Source organism: Rhagoletis pomonella, unplaced genomic scaffold (assembly GCF_013731165.1).
Source record: "Rhagoletis pomonella isolate Grant_MI unplaced genomic scaffold, Rhpom_1.0 Rhpom_scaffold_00006, whole genome shotgun sequence".
Lineage (NCBI taxonomy): Eukaryota > Metazoa > Arthropoda > Insecta > Diptera > Tephritidae > Rhagoletis > Rhagoletis pomonella.
The window spans coordinates 38,090,835-38,107,705 of record NW_023458560.1 but is presented as its reverse complement, the minus strand read 5'-3'; the positions used below and the strand labels follow the sequence as shown (position 1 = coordinate 38,107,705).

At 34.3% G+C, this 16,871-nt stretch overlaps 1 protein-coding gene across 2 annotated transcripts in view; it reads left to right on the top strand.

Annotated features, from left to right (window-relative positions):
• LOC118740722 (alpha-tocopherol transfer protein-like) overlaps positions 1 to 13,388 on the top strand; it is a 61,798-nt gene extending 48,410 nt beyond the window's left edge. For both annotated transcript variants that reach the window (XM_036472370.1, XM_036472371.1), the window contains exons 2-8: positions 11,237 to 11,471; positions 11,578 to 11,669; positions 11,864 to 12,017; positions 12,288 to 12,346; positions 12,428 to 12,673; positions 12,832 to 12,982; positions 13,056 to 13,388. In XM_036472370.1, the coding sequence (XP_036328263.1) occupies positions 11,285 to 11,471; positions 11,578 to 11,669; positions 11,864 to 12,017; positions 12,288 to 12,346; positions 12,428 to 12,673; positions 12,832 to 12,982; positions 13,056 to 13,102 (936 nt within the window). In that variant the 5' untranslated portion in view covers positions 11,237 to 11,284 and the 3' untranslated portion in view covers positions 13,103 to 13,388. The remainder of the gene's footprint in view (positions 1 to 11,236; positions 11,472 to 11,577; positions 11,670 to 11,863; positions 12,018 to 12,287; positions 12,347 to 12,427; positions 12,674 to 12,831; positions 12,983 to 13,055) is intronic.
• Positions 13,389 to 16,871: the final 3,483 nt, after the last annotated feature.

The window sequence follows — 16,871 nt, the reverse complement described above, 5'->3', positions numbered from 1 at the left end:
TAAAGCAAGCAAGTAAGCACTGGAATGGATAACAAAAAAATGTTACTCATACGTCGTGACGACTGCATTGTAACATATTTGAGAATAGGTGAAATTTCAAAGGCCCTGGGTCGGGCAATACTTGCATCCGGACAAGTGCCGCCTATGATTATCATAAAATTAATATTAGTTTGAAAAAAAGTCAAAACTTATCAATTAGTCCTGGTCTTATCATTGTATCACCCTCTATATGTATATCAATGGACTATAAAATTCCTTTAATTTAATTCTTAGGGCCGTTTTCTCAAGTAACCTATAACTTTAAAGTTCACTTAATATTTAAAGGTTTCATTAAAATTTATGACTGTGAGTAAAATAAAGCATTTTATTGTCGGTTTTATATTGCTTTACACCAGGAAACATACGTATGTTAAAAACCGATAGTGGAAATGATTAGCTGAAGACATAGTTTTATTTTTAATCCAACATCTAAATATAAAGTGAGCTTTAAAGTTAAAAGTTACTTCAGAAAACGGCCCTTAGTCGCATAGAACTACGTAGCAGCCTGTAATGACTTTGTGCACAAAACGAACACGCTCACGTAGATTCCCAGCGGTCGTTTTCCTTTCTACACAACTTGGATATGAACTTGTGTTCTTGGGCTGGAAATTAACCTGCCGAAAACTGTTGTTAGTATCTTTAATCAAATAAGTTTTTATACCGAAGTCCAACAAATTACCAAAGGTCCTTTCCATTGTGACTGGTGGGAAATTTAACTACAGAATGTAAACAATTGTGAATTATTTGTTACTATATCATCGGAACTTATATAACAGTGAAATATATTTTTTAGCCCCTCCAAAACCTCAACAATATATTAAAAAAAATTGGCAATTGAATGCAAATTGTAGTTCATCGAGGAATAAATAAATATAATCTGAAGTAAATAATTCTAAATAGGTGACTTTCATACGTTTTTGTAAGAAAATATTTTCAGTTGAAAATATTTTTTTACTTAAAAATAATTTTTTTACCTTAAAATTTTTCCCACCAAAAAATGTGTTTTTTGTAATTTAGCTTTTTTAAATTTTGCTAAAAAATTTGTTGTTTTCTAAATTATTTTTACCAAAATCCTTAAAAAATTATTTTTTCCCAAAAAAAACTTATTCAATAAAAATCCCTTTTGCAAAAAAATCATTTTCTCTCAAAAAAAAAAATTATTATTAAAATGCAATTAAATTAAATTAAAGTAAAGCTACAGAACTACTTTAAGGGAAAATAAATATTTTCTCTCAAAAAAAATTATTCCTCCCACAACATAATATGTTAATATTTGTTCCCAAAGAAAGTATTTTCATTTTTTTTTTAATGTAATTTGGTTAAATAAATCCCTCCAATGTAACTTTGTGCACTCAAAGGCGAATTTTAGCCAAAACACTTAATTTTGAAGATTGTTTTTATGTACTATACGAGTTGGTATTTGTTAAAAATTAGGCTGATATTAAAGCTGTGACTGGTGGGACAGTTCCTTTTAAATGGTGCAAAGTTCTTATGATTTAAGTAAAAATTTGCATAGAAAAAAACTACAGTTTCTTTTTATACTTGTTTTTTAGAAGAGAGATATAGCAACAGTTTACTACTAAAATAGAGATAATTAAGTCAGTTTAAAATTTATGTCGTTTTCCCCTTTTACTTGGAATGACCCCAAAAATATTTTTAAATTTACATACATATGTATATATAATTTTGCTATAGAAATAAGACACTTTCCTGCGGAAAAAAAATTTGAGTTAGTTTAGGGGCACATTTTTTTGTCATTTCATGGCTAAGTGAAAATTTGGCATTACCCTTTGTAACGCGAATAACCCAATTTTAAGTGAACAAAAATAAAAATCAAACAACCAAGTGTACCAAATTACTCAGTATTTTTATAGTTTTTTTTTTTTCTCAATTATTTCTGCGGTGAGTGATTCAGTGTGTGATTGGTATCTATACGTATAGGAGGTGTAGTTTGTGTGTGAACAATGTTGTTGACCGCTGACGACGTGTCTCTGTTGCTTTTATTGCGTTTAACATTTAAGTAAATCAACATACATAAAATCGAATCGAAGTTCAAGTGATAGCAAAAACAAAGAAAAAATCCACAAAATTCTTTGAAAGTGTATCGAACGCGTGTATGCTATTGTCGTTATTATCGTTTTTTTTTTATTTCGGTTCCAAAGATCACTGTGGAATAAATATGTATGTATGTAGTAATACATAATTCAATAAGAAATAACAAATTAAAAAGGAAATACATAATTGATTAAAGTTTTTTTGTTTTGCTATAATTTGGTGCACCTGCGTGTAAGGCTTTGTTGCTTTGTTCGGAAAAGATAAGATAGAGTTCGCCAATTGTTAGTCGCAAAATTGTATGTATATTAGGATGGTCCAAAAAAAAGGTAAAGTCGAAATTTTAATACTTCTGTAACGAAAAAAATCTAAAAATATTTAGAGGTCGCTGAAAGCACTCAAAGTTTTCCACGTATTTTATATGAAAAAAAAAACAATTTTTCATAGAAATGGTATGGAATTTTAGAAAATCAATATTTATCGATTGAAAGACTTTGATTCTCTTCGGAAGACTTTCAATAATAGTACTCAATTGTTTATTTAACGATTTCTTCATATAGACCATTTTTGTAGGACCCATAAAAACTCCAAAAGTTTGAAAATCTTTAGTATTAAAAAATGGTAAAATAAAGATTTGGGTATTATTATTGGAAGTCACCTGAAGAGAAGCAACGTTTTCTGATGAAAAATATTAAATTTTGAAGAATTATATAGATAGATACGAAAAAGGGTTATTCTCTTATTAAATGTATATGGAAAACATTGAACGCTTTGAGCGACTTCTAAATACTTTTTTCATCGGAATAAAAAAAGCAGGGGTTATTTTTTTTTCAATATAAAACAATCCTAAGAGGTGAGAGCATTAGATTTCCAACTTTAACCAATGCGGCCAATGCGACTGTTAGAGCGCCGCGAAAAAAATTATATACTTATTCCGTTCACGGGGGATGAATTGACCGACTATCCCATCAACTGTTATGATGATACTAGTATTTCTACTGGTAGCTGCTGATGCATCAAATCGCTAATTGAAAATGACGATGAGTTATTAAATTTGCGCTTTCGAAATTATTAGCGAAAACGTGAATTTCTTAGACTACATGAATTTCATTATGTGTGCACATTAGGGTGGTCCAAGAACAGTAAAGTGTCAATTGTAATGCTCTCACGCCCTAGGATTGTTCTATATCGAAAAAAGTATACCCCTATTTTTTATTTTTAAATAAAAAACTATTTAGAGGTCGTTCAAAGCGCTCAAAGATTTCCATGTACATATTTTTATATGGGAAAAATAAAATTTTTCGTAGAAATGGTATAGAATTCTCGAAAATCAATATTTTTCGATCGGAAAACTCTGGTTTTCTTCAGGAGACTTTAAATAATAATACCCAGATGTTTATTTAACCATTTTTTAATACCAACGATTTTTTATTGGTCGTCCCATTGCATTTTTCGGGGTTTTTGTGGGTTTTTGGCGGACCTATAAATTATAGTTGCGATGAAAAAATGGTTAAAGAAACAACTGGGTATTATTATTGGGAATCTCCTGCAGATAAACAGGTAGAAAAATGTAGCTTTTTAACCATTCTATACCATTTCTACGAAAAGTAGGGTTTTCCCATATAAAATACATGGAAAACTTTGGGCGCTTTCAGCGACCTCTAAATGTATTTTGATTTCAAAATAAAAAAATAAGGGTATACTTTTTTCGGTATAGAACAACCCTAGGGGATGAGAGCATAAAAATTCCGACTATACTTTTTCCCCACAAGCATTTTTGGACCACCCTTCATTTTGTACATTTGTGTGACTTCATAGGCATATTTTCAAAATTAACAATTTTTTATAGCTACCAATAATTTTTTACCTTCGCTTCTGGTTACAGTTGAAGGTAGTCCATTAGCATTGATATTGAACTATTGAATCTTACTGAGTAGGCAAAATGTATAAACTGGTTTCTAAAGTTATAACATAGTACATACGTACATATGCTTGTGTTTTTCGTAAGAGTAGATCTTTTAATTTTGTGCTGATTTCATGGGAAGACTCGCTTGAGTTTAAATCTTAATTCATTTAGAAATTTAGAAACAGATATTGATTCAGCAAAAAATTATTTACGTGCACGTTTGAAAATCTTTTGGTGTATTTTTTTTATCTACATATATTCTCTATTTTGCCGAGTAGTTACAGATGTCACTCATTTTATTTCAAGTGTTTTTGAAGTGAAACCACTTATTCGAGCTCGGACATGTGTACACGGTAATTTATAAATATGGTGAGCGCGTGGTTAACCCTTTGGGGACCAAAGAAAACATGCTTCGCAAAGGTTTTCTCCACTCATAAGAAAACTGTGTGGATCGTTTTAAAGTTTTCTGTTTCGCATAATGTGCTTAATTTTTGTTTTATCATTAATGTAAGAAATAAATAGTTATACCAAAACTAGAAAAATTTACGACACAGATGAAAAACATATGTATTTACAAAAATCATTTATAGAAAATAATAAATTTTTAAAAACAAAACACACTTTAAGAAACAAATTTTTTAGATACAAATTATTTTCTTTTTGAAAAAGTAGTAATTTTTCGAAAAAACAATGTTTTCTGAAAGTAATTTGCTTATCTATAGAATAAGAATTTTTTTAAGAAGAAATTTATTTCATATAAAAAAATATTCTTACTAAAAGCAGAAAAAATGTCCCAAACATAAATAATTTTTTTTTGCACCAAAGAAATTTTTTTAACAAAATTTTTGAGGAAATGGAATTGTAAAGAAACATATTTTTTCTGTTTATTTTTTTTTTAAGAAAGTTCAGGGGTTTTTATCGACTTGAGAAAAAGGAGGAGGTTCCCATTTCGTGGTGTATATTTTTAATTGTAGGCCTACGGTCGCAAAAGGGTTAAATGCGCTGCGTTGAACGCTACTGGGAACAAAGTGAGAGACAAAGGCAAGGAAAATGATATAGACAGAAGCAGAAGATCTTCTATAAGATAAGACTATATGGATAACGACAGAGATTAGGGCAAAGCCAAAGAACCCATGGGTCTGCAGACAATCAGCGAAGTCCGCAAAGGAAGGCTCCGAAAAGAGTTTTGAAAAGCTTTTCTTTGAGGTTTGGAACCACTTTGCGCACGCTCTATTAAATTTTTTTGTCAGCGCCAACAAATTTTCTATTATATTAGTGTACTTCAATTTTAGGGGAAAGTATGCGTTATTTTTTTTACCTCTGAATGCATTCGCAACTGTCATAGGTAAGGTTAGGTTAGGTTGTCGCGGTCGTTTCTAAGACCTACACCCTTTGTGATGCTGCATGTGGCGTCAGCAACTTCAAACCCCTCCTAAAACATAAAATTTTAGAAAATCCCTGATTTCCATGCATATAACGTCCTCCAAGTTATGGAAGAATTGTCCTCCTAGAGTGAAGAGTCCTCGTCTGAGGATAAATAAGGACCCCTGGCGTAATATGTGCAGAAACGTTTCCTTATCTTGACAACTTCTACATTACTTCTTGTAATCATACGCTTAGTCGATATGCTTGCTTGTCCATAAGGTAATGTCCTGTTATGATAGATACCAACAAATTGCCATTATGCTTATTTGGGCTCAATAGTAAGCCAGTGCGTTTATCTTCTCGTGTGGGGATCTCGTCATGCCATCTATCGTTCGCTACTTTAGTTAGTCTCTCAGAAATAAGTAGCTTGCAATTGCCAGAATATTTATATTCCATCATTTATATCTTAAATGAGAAGTTTGGTAAAAGTGGCGCCAGTACGTCGGCCTTACAGTTCCCCTCTATGCCGCAGTGACCCGGAACCCATATCACCTTTGGGCGAAATGACTCAGCCATCTCGTTAAGAGATGCGCGGCATTTCATGGCTACCATTGAGATTGTTGACAGCTTCATGAGGTATTTGATTGCCGCCTGGCTGTCAGTGAAGATGAAGAAATCAACTTGGAGTATCACATCAGACTTTACCTCGGCCTAACCAGCGCTGTGTATAGCCAGCGTATTGGGTTCCATCCCTCATCCTTTTCCTATTGAGCAGCTGCATTTAAATTAATCTCATATATTTTTATTCGTATAGTAAAATTTCCATTGAAATGTGAAACTTAACTCCAATTGAGTCAGGTAATAAAAAAGTGGCTAGATGATATTCTAAACATATTATTACCACGTTTTATTGATTTATAATGACTTACATTAACGCTTCACTTTGATTCAAGATAACAATTATAATTACTATAAAAAAGGTTGCCGATAATAGGGAACCAATATCAATACAATTGAATTTGCCACACACTTAGTACTAAATAAATAAGTAGCTAACTCTTTTGGTGTGTAATATTTCCTGGTTGTGGTTAAAATAATTTCGTAAAAGACATGTAATTTCCGATGTACTTTATTGTAAAAATATGTAAGTTGGAACAATGGTATGTATTTATTTGCATTTATTATTAGACCGGGTCGATTCACATATCAACGAAAAAAGTTTATAATCTCCTATCCTAGTTTAAGAGATTAGTTGGAGTGGATTTTGGTATGTCCTTAGAAAAGCCAAAAAATAAGTCTTATTTACAACTAACTAGCCGTATGCGCAATGCTTCGCGCTGAATGTGTAGATATTAAATAAGGTGTGATTTACAACTAAACAGGTTGCAACCCTATTAAAAAAAATAATATATAATTGCGCATCTGAAGGCCAAGCTCTTTCATTTGGCACCTCATCTGACACCAAATCTAACGAACAGCCCACATTTTTTTAATTTTTCGCACAGGTTGCAACCCTCTTCGAAAAATAAAACCTTGCTGCAAATCTGAAAGCCAAGCCTTTTTATTTGACACCTAATTTTTTTAAGTAGATTGAACTGGGCAATACTAAAGTCATTAACAAAAAATTCCTCGCGTATTATGCATACATATATTTTAAATAGGTGGCAACCCCACTCAAACAAAAACTAAAAACTCACACACACACATGCAGAGACCATACCCTTTCACTTGGTACCTTAGTTTTTAACCCAACAAATGGTAAAGATTTTATATTTTTAAAGAAGTGGCAACCCTGCATAAAAGGTGATACATTATTGAACATCTACAGGTGGCAACCCTATAGGAATTTAAAGTAGGTACTAAAGATAATATTCCTATCGATGCAAAACTTAAAAAATATCGTCTAAATCCGTTCAGTAGTTCTTGAGATTAGCGTGGTCAGAATATCTCGGCTTTTATTTCTTACTCTGCATTGGAAGGTCATGCCCTTTCATTAGGTATCTCATTTTGTAATCCAACGAACGGCGAAAAGCTTTTACTTTTTAATAGGTGGCAACCCAATTAAAGTTCTAAATAAAAACGGTCACTCTCTTATCGATACAGAGTATATTAGAGAAAATCTCCTCAAAAGCCGATCAGTAGTTTTCGAGAGTCGGTGCAGGGTCATCTTTTGTGGAAAGGTTTCCTTCAATCTCAAATTAAGACTTCCGCATAAATGTAGTGAATGGCATCCTCGAGTCGGTTTCCTTGAGAAGAAAAGTGATTGGGAGTAACTTTGACTGCTACCGTCGGCTACAAATGCTGGGCGGAAACGAGAGCGTGGGTCATTTATTGCAAGTCTGGTCGAGGAGGCTGTTGAGGGATCTCCTCAATATCATGAAGCCGAAACGCTCAATTCGAGTTAGTGTATTAACAAGGCACTGCTCGATCGGACTTTAAGCGGCAAGATTAAATATCACACCACATCTTCACAGCCACAGCTGCTTATAGCGCTCTTATACGATATGTATTTTTATATGTAAATGCTACTTTTCTGATTCTTCAGAAAAGCACCGCTCTGCTGCCCGAGTGTATGTAGATGTTTTTGTTGGTTGCCTGAACATCAAAGCCCTTTTCAATAAGAAAACAGAGTAGTTCGTCTGCCAAGATGGAGTATAGCAGAGGGAAGATCACTGCATTCTGCGGGTAACCTTTCGTAGCTAGGAATCGAACTCTTTCCTGTCCTAGTGTAGATGTAATAGTTCTGGATTTAAGGACGTCTGCTATCCAGCGGCATGTGGTTGCATCAGTCCCTTTACGCCGGACGCAATTGTAGCTGAGGCTCGTCTAATTGCATTGCACGATCTCTTTAGCGATCTGGCTTGTGATTGCGAAAGTTTAGGAAGAAAAAAATATTTATGTTTATCTTGACCATTTGCGTCATTTGTGCCCGCAATTTGTGTTCAAATAAATTATCTGCATTGGTGAAATTTTTTTTATCACTTAAATAACGTGCACTTTGAAAAACAATCACGTCCAGCGAGAATTGATGGAGAAAAATTTCATCCGAGAAATTACCATTCATAAACTGACAATTGCACTTAAGTATGCAGATTTGGGCAATTAAAAATCTCTTTATGGTCATTTACACAGAAGTACTACCACTCCCCACTATCAGCGGCTTATGTTAAACATCTGTATATTACAAAACGATAAGCATATGGGCGTAGTTATGTATGTATGTACTACAAATTGTAACTGCTATTTATATGTACTTATAAATATTTATACGCATGCAATTTTTCTTTACGTACAATCGTATAGACTGAATTAATTAATTAGGTACTGCAATACCGATAATAGGTACATATGAACGTACTTTCCAATAAATTTACAGTTTGACAGTATAATTTGTTGTTCGAAAACAGACAATTAAAATACTCGTAGCTGTCAGCCTCTAAACGCTGAGGCTGATCAAAACCTAAGTATAAAAAAAAAACAAAAAAATAAAACAATAATTATTATTTACAACTTATCTTTAACGTCAATGTGTTGCCGGGTACGTATGTAGCTGAGAAAGAATTAAACATTTTACGATAATTGGGGTTCAAGAGGGATTAACTAGTTTTGAGTTGTGCAAGGTACAATAAATTTTAGCGGTCGACTGGAATATTCCTGTACTTAAGTCTTTAGAAGTTTATCGTTTTAAAAGTAGGGTAATTTTGTGTTATTCGCTTTGGTAAATAGATCACTTATTGGTGATTGGTTATTTTAGCTGAAAAGCGTAAAGCTTACTTGGACTTTGGCAATCGAAAGGCATTAATATACAATATGGTACAATACAAGGCGTAGATGCAAATATTTGATAATGCGATAGTTCATGACATGTGCAGTATATTCCATATGAGTACATACATTCGTACAAGAGTGGTCCTTAAAAATATTAACATCTCGATTTTGCACCAGGCAATCCAATAAAAATTTCAAATTAAAAAAATTTTTTTTTAGGTCGCCACTACGGTTTGAAAAAATTCAAAAAAATAAATGCAAAAATTCTAGAAAATTTGTGGCTTCGATTCTTATATCGACTGCTGAGTAGAAGATCGACCTATCTCGGCAGCCAGTTCGAAAATGCCCTTTCTCAAAAAACTTTTCAAGGACGCCCTTTTTCAGAATTTTATTGAAAAACACCTTATCTCACAATTTTTTTGAAGAACGCCCTATCTCAGAATTTGGCTCAAAAATTCCCTATTTGACTTGAAAATGTGATGAGGTAGGGTGTTTTTGGATCGTCAGCTGAGATAGGGCATTTTCGAAACGAAATCTGAAATAGGGCGTTTTTAAAAGTTTTTTGAGATAGGGCGTTTTCGAACTGGCTGCCGAGATAGGTCAATCTTCCACGCAGCAGTCGATAATATAAAAAGGCTAAACTATACTCACCACAATTCACTTCAAATCAACTCACCTTCCCTCATCTCACCTACCTCAACTAACCTCACATCAACTCCTCTTAGTTCACCTCAACTCACCTTAACTGACCTCACGTCAAGTCACCTCATTTTATTTTAACTCAATTAACCTCACCTCATTTCAACTGAACTCATCCTAACGCATCATCTTAACTTATCTAAACTCACCTCACCTGTACTCACTTCACTTCAACTTAACTCAACTCAGTTCAACTTCCCCTTAATTTTAGTTATTGAATTTTAACCGCTGGTCTAGTCTTATAAATGTGCCATGTTATTAAAACATATTCATAAACTCACTGAGCTAAATGAAAATGTATTTTTAGCTTTAAAAATCTGCCGCAAGTATATGGAAAATTAGTAAGCTACGCAGACGCAGTCGCAGGCATTAGCTAGCAAATCAAAATTTAAAACTTTTTACACGATGCATATAAATTCGACAAATTTCTATAAATCGAGACCTAACCGTCAAAAAGACGTAAGCAATTTTTTTTTTCAAAATTGAATTTTCGATGCAGTAATGCATCTAGATGCTCTAGGAACATTTCTGCACGAAAAAGAAAATTTTGAGTTCCAATGGCGAGTCACTGTAGTCACTTCGACGCCAAGTGGCGAAAGTGAAATGCAAAAACGTAATTTATTATTGTTAGATCCCTTTGTGTTGTATGCATAATTGAGAATAACTATGATGAAATCGACACGTAATATAAACAAACAAACGATCGGATACTCCCTAAGCCATAGGCCTGAGCTATAGTGCGCTCACAGTTGCAAGAGTACTACAAACGCGCTAAGTATTTGCCTTAGACGCCTCAGAAGTGACTAAATCTCGTGCAAATATGTTTAAAACATGTTTGCTTAGTTACTCATAAATATCAAAAAGAATGCACTGTCAGCTGCATAAATTAAGGTGTTTAATTTAAGTGAGCGCTTCTGCGTATTAGATACCCTTAGCTCCTCTATCTCTAAAGCTTTTACGTGTAAGTCGCAGCTCACTGTTAGTTGCTGGGATTATTATATGTTTATTTGTTGTAATATTGTTTATATATTAAGTACTCAGGTACCTGCATTTTGCAATGACCGATTCCACCTGTTCTATCAATTCATTGTTTTTTTTTTGATTAAGCTTTGACAATGACAGCGTCAACTTGAGGTATGGGTCGCTAGGAAGCTTTGTTTAGTTGAATATAAATAAATGTGTTTAAAGAACGAGATTTTATTGAATTGTTTATGCATTTTGAAAATAAAAATTGCATATCATTAAAAATGTAATTCACAAACCATTATTTATTGTAAAGATTCTGGTTAAAAATTTAAATAAATTAATTCTTAATTTCATATCAGAAAAAGTACTAGTCGCTTTACTAGTCTTAGAAATCAATAATTATTTTGCGTTTCAAAAAAGAACTTTCTCTTCTTATTACAGCCCTCTCTACAACTTATTAAACACACACCAAATAAAACAGTCAGCAAAATGGTGAAAGCGCTTTGCATAGAGTTCGATGATAATAAAGTGCCCTACATCGATTTGGGTACTGGAATTATTCGCATGGAAAAAGAGGAAGCGCCAGAGTGGGCGTTGGAGAAAGCCCGCCAGGAATTACGTGAAGTGCCCGAAATAATGGAACCGGCCATTAAGAAGCTGCGTGAGCTGATACAAGGTAAGTGTGTGCGTAGCAAAAGTAAGGTGAAAGCTTGCGTGAAAGCTGTTGTTGTGAATTGCTTTCTTACTTACCACTTAAATTTTTTTTATTCCACTTTTCACAGAAGAAAAACATCTGAAGTTGCCACTTGATGATGAATATATGAAAATGTTCCTGCGACCAACTCATTACTATCCAGAATCAGCGATGAAGAGGGTAAGTTGGAGTAGGTAGATATCTACGCTTAAGCTGGACGGGCACAGCTGGGTCCACAGCTTTAAGCATGGCGTAAATGGCGGTGAAATTGTGTAAGCGCCAAATATATATATATATATGTATATATGAATATTTCCGTATTTCTTTTAATGATACATATTTATATGACAACCCACTTTTCTTTTCGCGCTTAGCTCAAAAACTTCTATCACATGAAGGCGAAATATGGTGCTCCCTGTGAAAATATTGTACCTAGTAAGCTGAAAAATGTTTTTGAGGAAGATTTGTTATCGCTATTTCCCAACCGAGATCAACATGGACGTCGCATACTTGCCATCGAAGCTGGAAGTGAGTAAAAAATAAAATTGTTAACATATAAAAAAATTATTATTCTTCTTATTTGACAATTCAAACGTTTTTTGGTTTGGACCGAGACCAAAAAAATTATTTCTGCTTTAATCCAAGATCCTAATCTTCTGATGGGACAAATATTTTGTATTTTCAAAAACAGTTCCTAAAAATTTTGAATTTAAATCTCGTCTACTTCGATCCGTTTGGTCTTAAGGCTTAAGCTTTTTAAATAAAATTAAAACTTGAAACTCCTTTTTTATTTCACAGAAAAATGGAAACCCTCACGCGCCCCGCTGATCGATCTTTTCCGCACCATACAATTGACGGTAAGTGGCTCTGCTTGCTTGCAAGTGATTATCGAAAGAGTTGTTTTGTTAACATTTTAACTTCTCTACCCCTCCAACTAGGTCTTGGGCTCCATGGCCGAACCATTATCGCAGATTTGTGGTGCTATAGTCATTATCGATATGGAGGGCCTGCCAATGAGCCATGTAATGCAATTTACGCCCTCCTTTGCCGCCATGCTGCTCGACTATGTGCAAGAATGCATTTGTATGCGACTGAAAGCGGTGCATATAGTGAATAATTCGTATATATTCAATATGCTATTCGCCATTTTCAAGCCATTCATACGCGAGAAGCTGCGAAAGCGGGTAAGAAAGTTATAAAAAAAAAAAGAATGTTTATGTGCCACAAACTGGAGCTAGTAAAACTGAAAATAAAAATTGCAATTAAAGTTTGATAAAAATTTGCTAGTTTTACGCGGAAAGCACTGCGCTGTAGTAATTCAAATGTGGTTGCTTTGTTTCAGATATTCTTCCATGGCAAGGACTGGAAGTCGCTGACGTCGCACATCGATAAGAATGCGTTGCCTGTGAAATATGGCGGCACTGGCACTTGGGATTTGCCTGCCGGCAAGCTGTTAGGCGATTTCTTCGAATGCTACTCAGCTGATTATGAATGTGAGACGCAATTTAATGGCAGTTGATTTTGCATAATAGTTTTTAATTTTATTAATTTTTATCTCATTTCCAGTGGCGGACACGTATGGCTTCACAGAGGACTATAAAATGAAAAAGTAGTGCAGTGCAATAACCTTTTCACCTACATACATCCATTCGTACATACATAAATATTTACATAGAATTAATTTAAAACAAATTTTGGTACTAGTTTAAATCGTTGCCTATGTAAATATAATTAGCAATTTGTATTTATGTGGCTTAATATTTTTATATAAATTTATGTAGATAACTAATGTGATATTCTTTAGTTAAACTATATACACTTAGAGGTATTGTGTGTGTATATTTTATGAAAAAAAACAATTCAATAATGCTTGCCGATATGCACCATTTTGCCTACAAAGAAACAAAAAAAAACCGTAAACGTACAGTATGATTTCTAAAAGATGTTAAAATTATAGTGCTTCGTTAAAAGCTAAGACTTGTGGTGATGTTTGTAAAATATTGAAAATAAAAAAATTTACATATGTACAGTAAGAGCGAAAACCAGTATTTGAAATAAGCATGACGTGGTCTAAGTTAGGTTAGGTTGGTTGGAGAGATCCTCCCCATAGCGCCTGTAACATCGAGTACAAACAAAAAAACAACAAAATAGGCATTATAATAGTCAGGCGACAAACAGTGAATTGTATCCAGCGGGACAAAACTATTTTAACAGATTCGCGTTGATGAATTTGTACACCACTTCTTATCTTCTATTTATTATGGGGCCACTGACACAAATCCTCATATGACGGCTTTCTAATTTAAAAAGTTAGTGGATTCTAATACAACATAGGGAATATTAAAATCCTATGAAAGTCAAACATCAACTAAAGTTGGCAAAAGTTGGCTATAATTTTCTGTGCGTGTGCAGATTTTTGGAAAAATTTGGCAGACATTTTTTCTGCAATTTTTAAATTAATTACACAGAGACATAACTATTATAAGAGGAAAGAATAAAAATCAATCAATAATTATTATAGTGATAAATATTTTTCCACTCATCTATAACTATTATCTAAAAGTCCTTTCATAATAATTATTAGAGATAAATATTTTTAAGTCTTCATTTTTATTTTAAGACTTATATTATAAGTCTTTTCATAATAATTATGAGCGCGAAAAATTTCTTAAAAGACGAGGCTTGTTCAGGGCCCTTTCGGGATTAGTTGGGCCCAGTTCGGGACTAGTTGGGGAGTATTTCTCCATATTCTTGGACCGACTAGAAACTGGTGGTCAAATGTACGGGCTTCTAAGGTTTCAAGAGTGCTCTAGCTTCACTCCACATATATAAAATAAAAAAATTGCAGTTGTCAGCATGAAGATACTCATAGCAAAGATCGTATCTAGCATTTCCCGTTCGAACTACCAGGCCTTACAAATATTAGCTATGAAACACTAGGAATATGCCTAGTATTTAAACTAGCAGACCTATCGGATGCTAGCACACATAATGTAGGTAAATTTAACAGAGAATCCAGATGATTGGACCGAACAATATAGGATTGACATAGACAAAACACTTCCCACGAGAAGTGCATCAAAATCGGGCAAAATTAGGATAACTGTTTGCTAGTCAGATATCAGGTAGAACTGAAACCAGCCAACTGAGATACACACAGTCCCGTTTACGATATGGCTACCTAAAGGAGAATAGGTGCCAAGTCCACTTTTTTCAAAAATTTTGCTTTTGATGCAGAATGAGAGATAATGCGAAACTACATACATTTTTCGCCTTTCATGAACAATTTCAAGAAATATACTTGGCTCCTATTCTCATTTAGGCAACGATATATTGAGCTACATATTCCTTAATATTGTTTAAAACTCACTTGTTGGCGCTACGAACCTTGCCAAGGCTCGTATTTCCACCGGTGCGAACTCTGTAAGGCCTTGAAAGCGAGATGTGTTCTACGGGCGTGTATGTTTTGTGTTTAAACTTAATAGCGCTGACGTGCATTCTTATTATAGAAAGATCATGTGAACCAGGGCTTCAAGTTATTACAGTCTACATTGGCTACTAGACTGGTTTTATCTCTAATAAACTATTTAAAGGTGACCATATCCATAGATACCGTGCGCTTTCACTGAAGGAGGTGGATGGTCATTAACTTCCTTTGCCAATCCGGAAGCTTACCTAGTGTTTACGGTATTCTGCAAGATACTTTTTACTGTCTGTATGTGGAGTATAGCTGCCAGGTTGCCAGAGAAGATGCAGATTGGTTCCCTTTAGGAAGGTCTCCGTCCTGCCTCCAAGATGGCTGACATTTCTCCTTAGTCGGGAAGCCGAAAATATGTCTCTTGGGTGGGGAAGCACCTCGTGCAACTTCTTGTTTTTCAAGTTTAGCTAAATGTATACCAAAACTCTATATGTATAAATACCTTATTAAAAATGAGGGAGGGTATATAAGCCAATACTGACAGCCATCGCTCTGGGCACTAGGCAGACATCGCTATGGCACATCGCTAGGATAGGCCTGATGGCCTGAGATTCTATAAATCCGTAAGACTGGATATTGTTGTTGTTGTTGTAACATCATACGAATTCTACAAAGTGTTTTGGGTAATGCTGCTGGAGTTACAGTCCTTGGCCAGATATAAATGAAATTTTACGTAGACCCGACTGCTGTGGATCAACAGGGATTTTCAAGTCTTGCTGCTGCCGTTTTTGGCAAAATTCAACAGCGTTTATAATCGAGACCAAATTTATTGGAATTTTGGTTGGAAGCTTGTTGAGGGATGTGTAATGCGGTACCATGTATCATCTAGTGAAGATATTTAAATAATTCAATCTCAGCTGGTTAACGTCTAAGGCTAATTCGGGGAGTTAAGTCACATCGTTAGTTAACTCTTCATTTTTGTAGTAAAAATCTATCAGGCATGGTCTGCAAATCGTACGATATCAAATCGGTGTGATTTGCAAAGCATTGTTGTATATTTTTAATCAAAGTATTAAATGTTCCAAATAGAAACTGCTAGAAACACATCATTTACGTTATGTCCATCGAATTAGCGCCAAATTTTTCCCTCTTTGTTATAAATCCTCCGAAATAGATTTTATAAATCGCACCGTTTTGAAATCGTACGATTTGCAGAACAAGCCTGTATAGTTACATATCTTCCGCTGTTTTCTAATCAGTTAACTATTGAATCGAGAGAGGTATCTTGCATACTCAATTACTAACTTCATTGTTATAACTTATAAAAGAAAGAGGCTAGAGGACTCCGCCTGTGGGCCGCCCTGTTGACTGTCCTCCGAATCATAGTTTCGAATTCACCCATCTGGGACCTATTTATCCGCTGCCTTGTGTCTGTTAATTCCATTCGGTAGTGTTGCTAAAACCCCTGCTATTTCGAGTAACGTTGACCAAAAATTTAAAACCCATTTCTATGGATTTAATCTTACAGCAGGCGCGAAAGTTTTTAATTCATATTCCATAAATAATAAATTCTATCTTTTCCAAGAGTTAAGTTTAATTTTTATTTTGTAATTCAATTTATACATTCGCGCAGTCGAGAACCTCTTTATAACTATGCAATTGTCTTTATATGCTTATATACTTATGTATGTATGTACGTATGTACCCTGCAAAAAATTGTGCGACTAATCTCTAAAGCGAGTATTCCGAGATTACTCTCAATCGGGTACAATTGGGCATTAATTAGTCCCAACTTGTCTCATACGGGTACTATTGGAGGTCAATTAGTCTCGACTCATCCCTTATGGGTATAATTGGAGATCAATTAGTCCCCAACTCATTTCTAACGGGTACTATTAACGATTTAACGATATGTACGCACTTAATCAATGAAATTTCATGTGCGGCGTTGGCACACAGAGAGA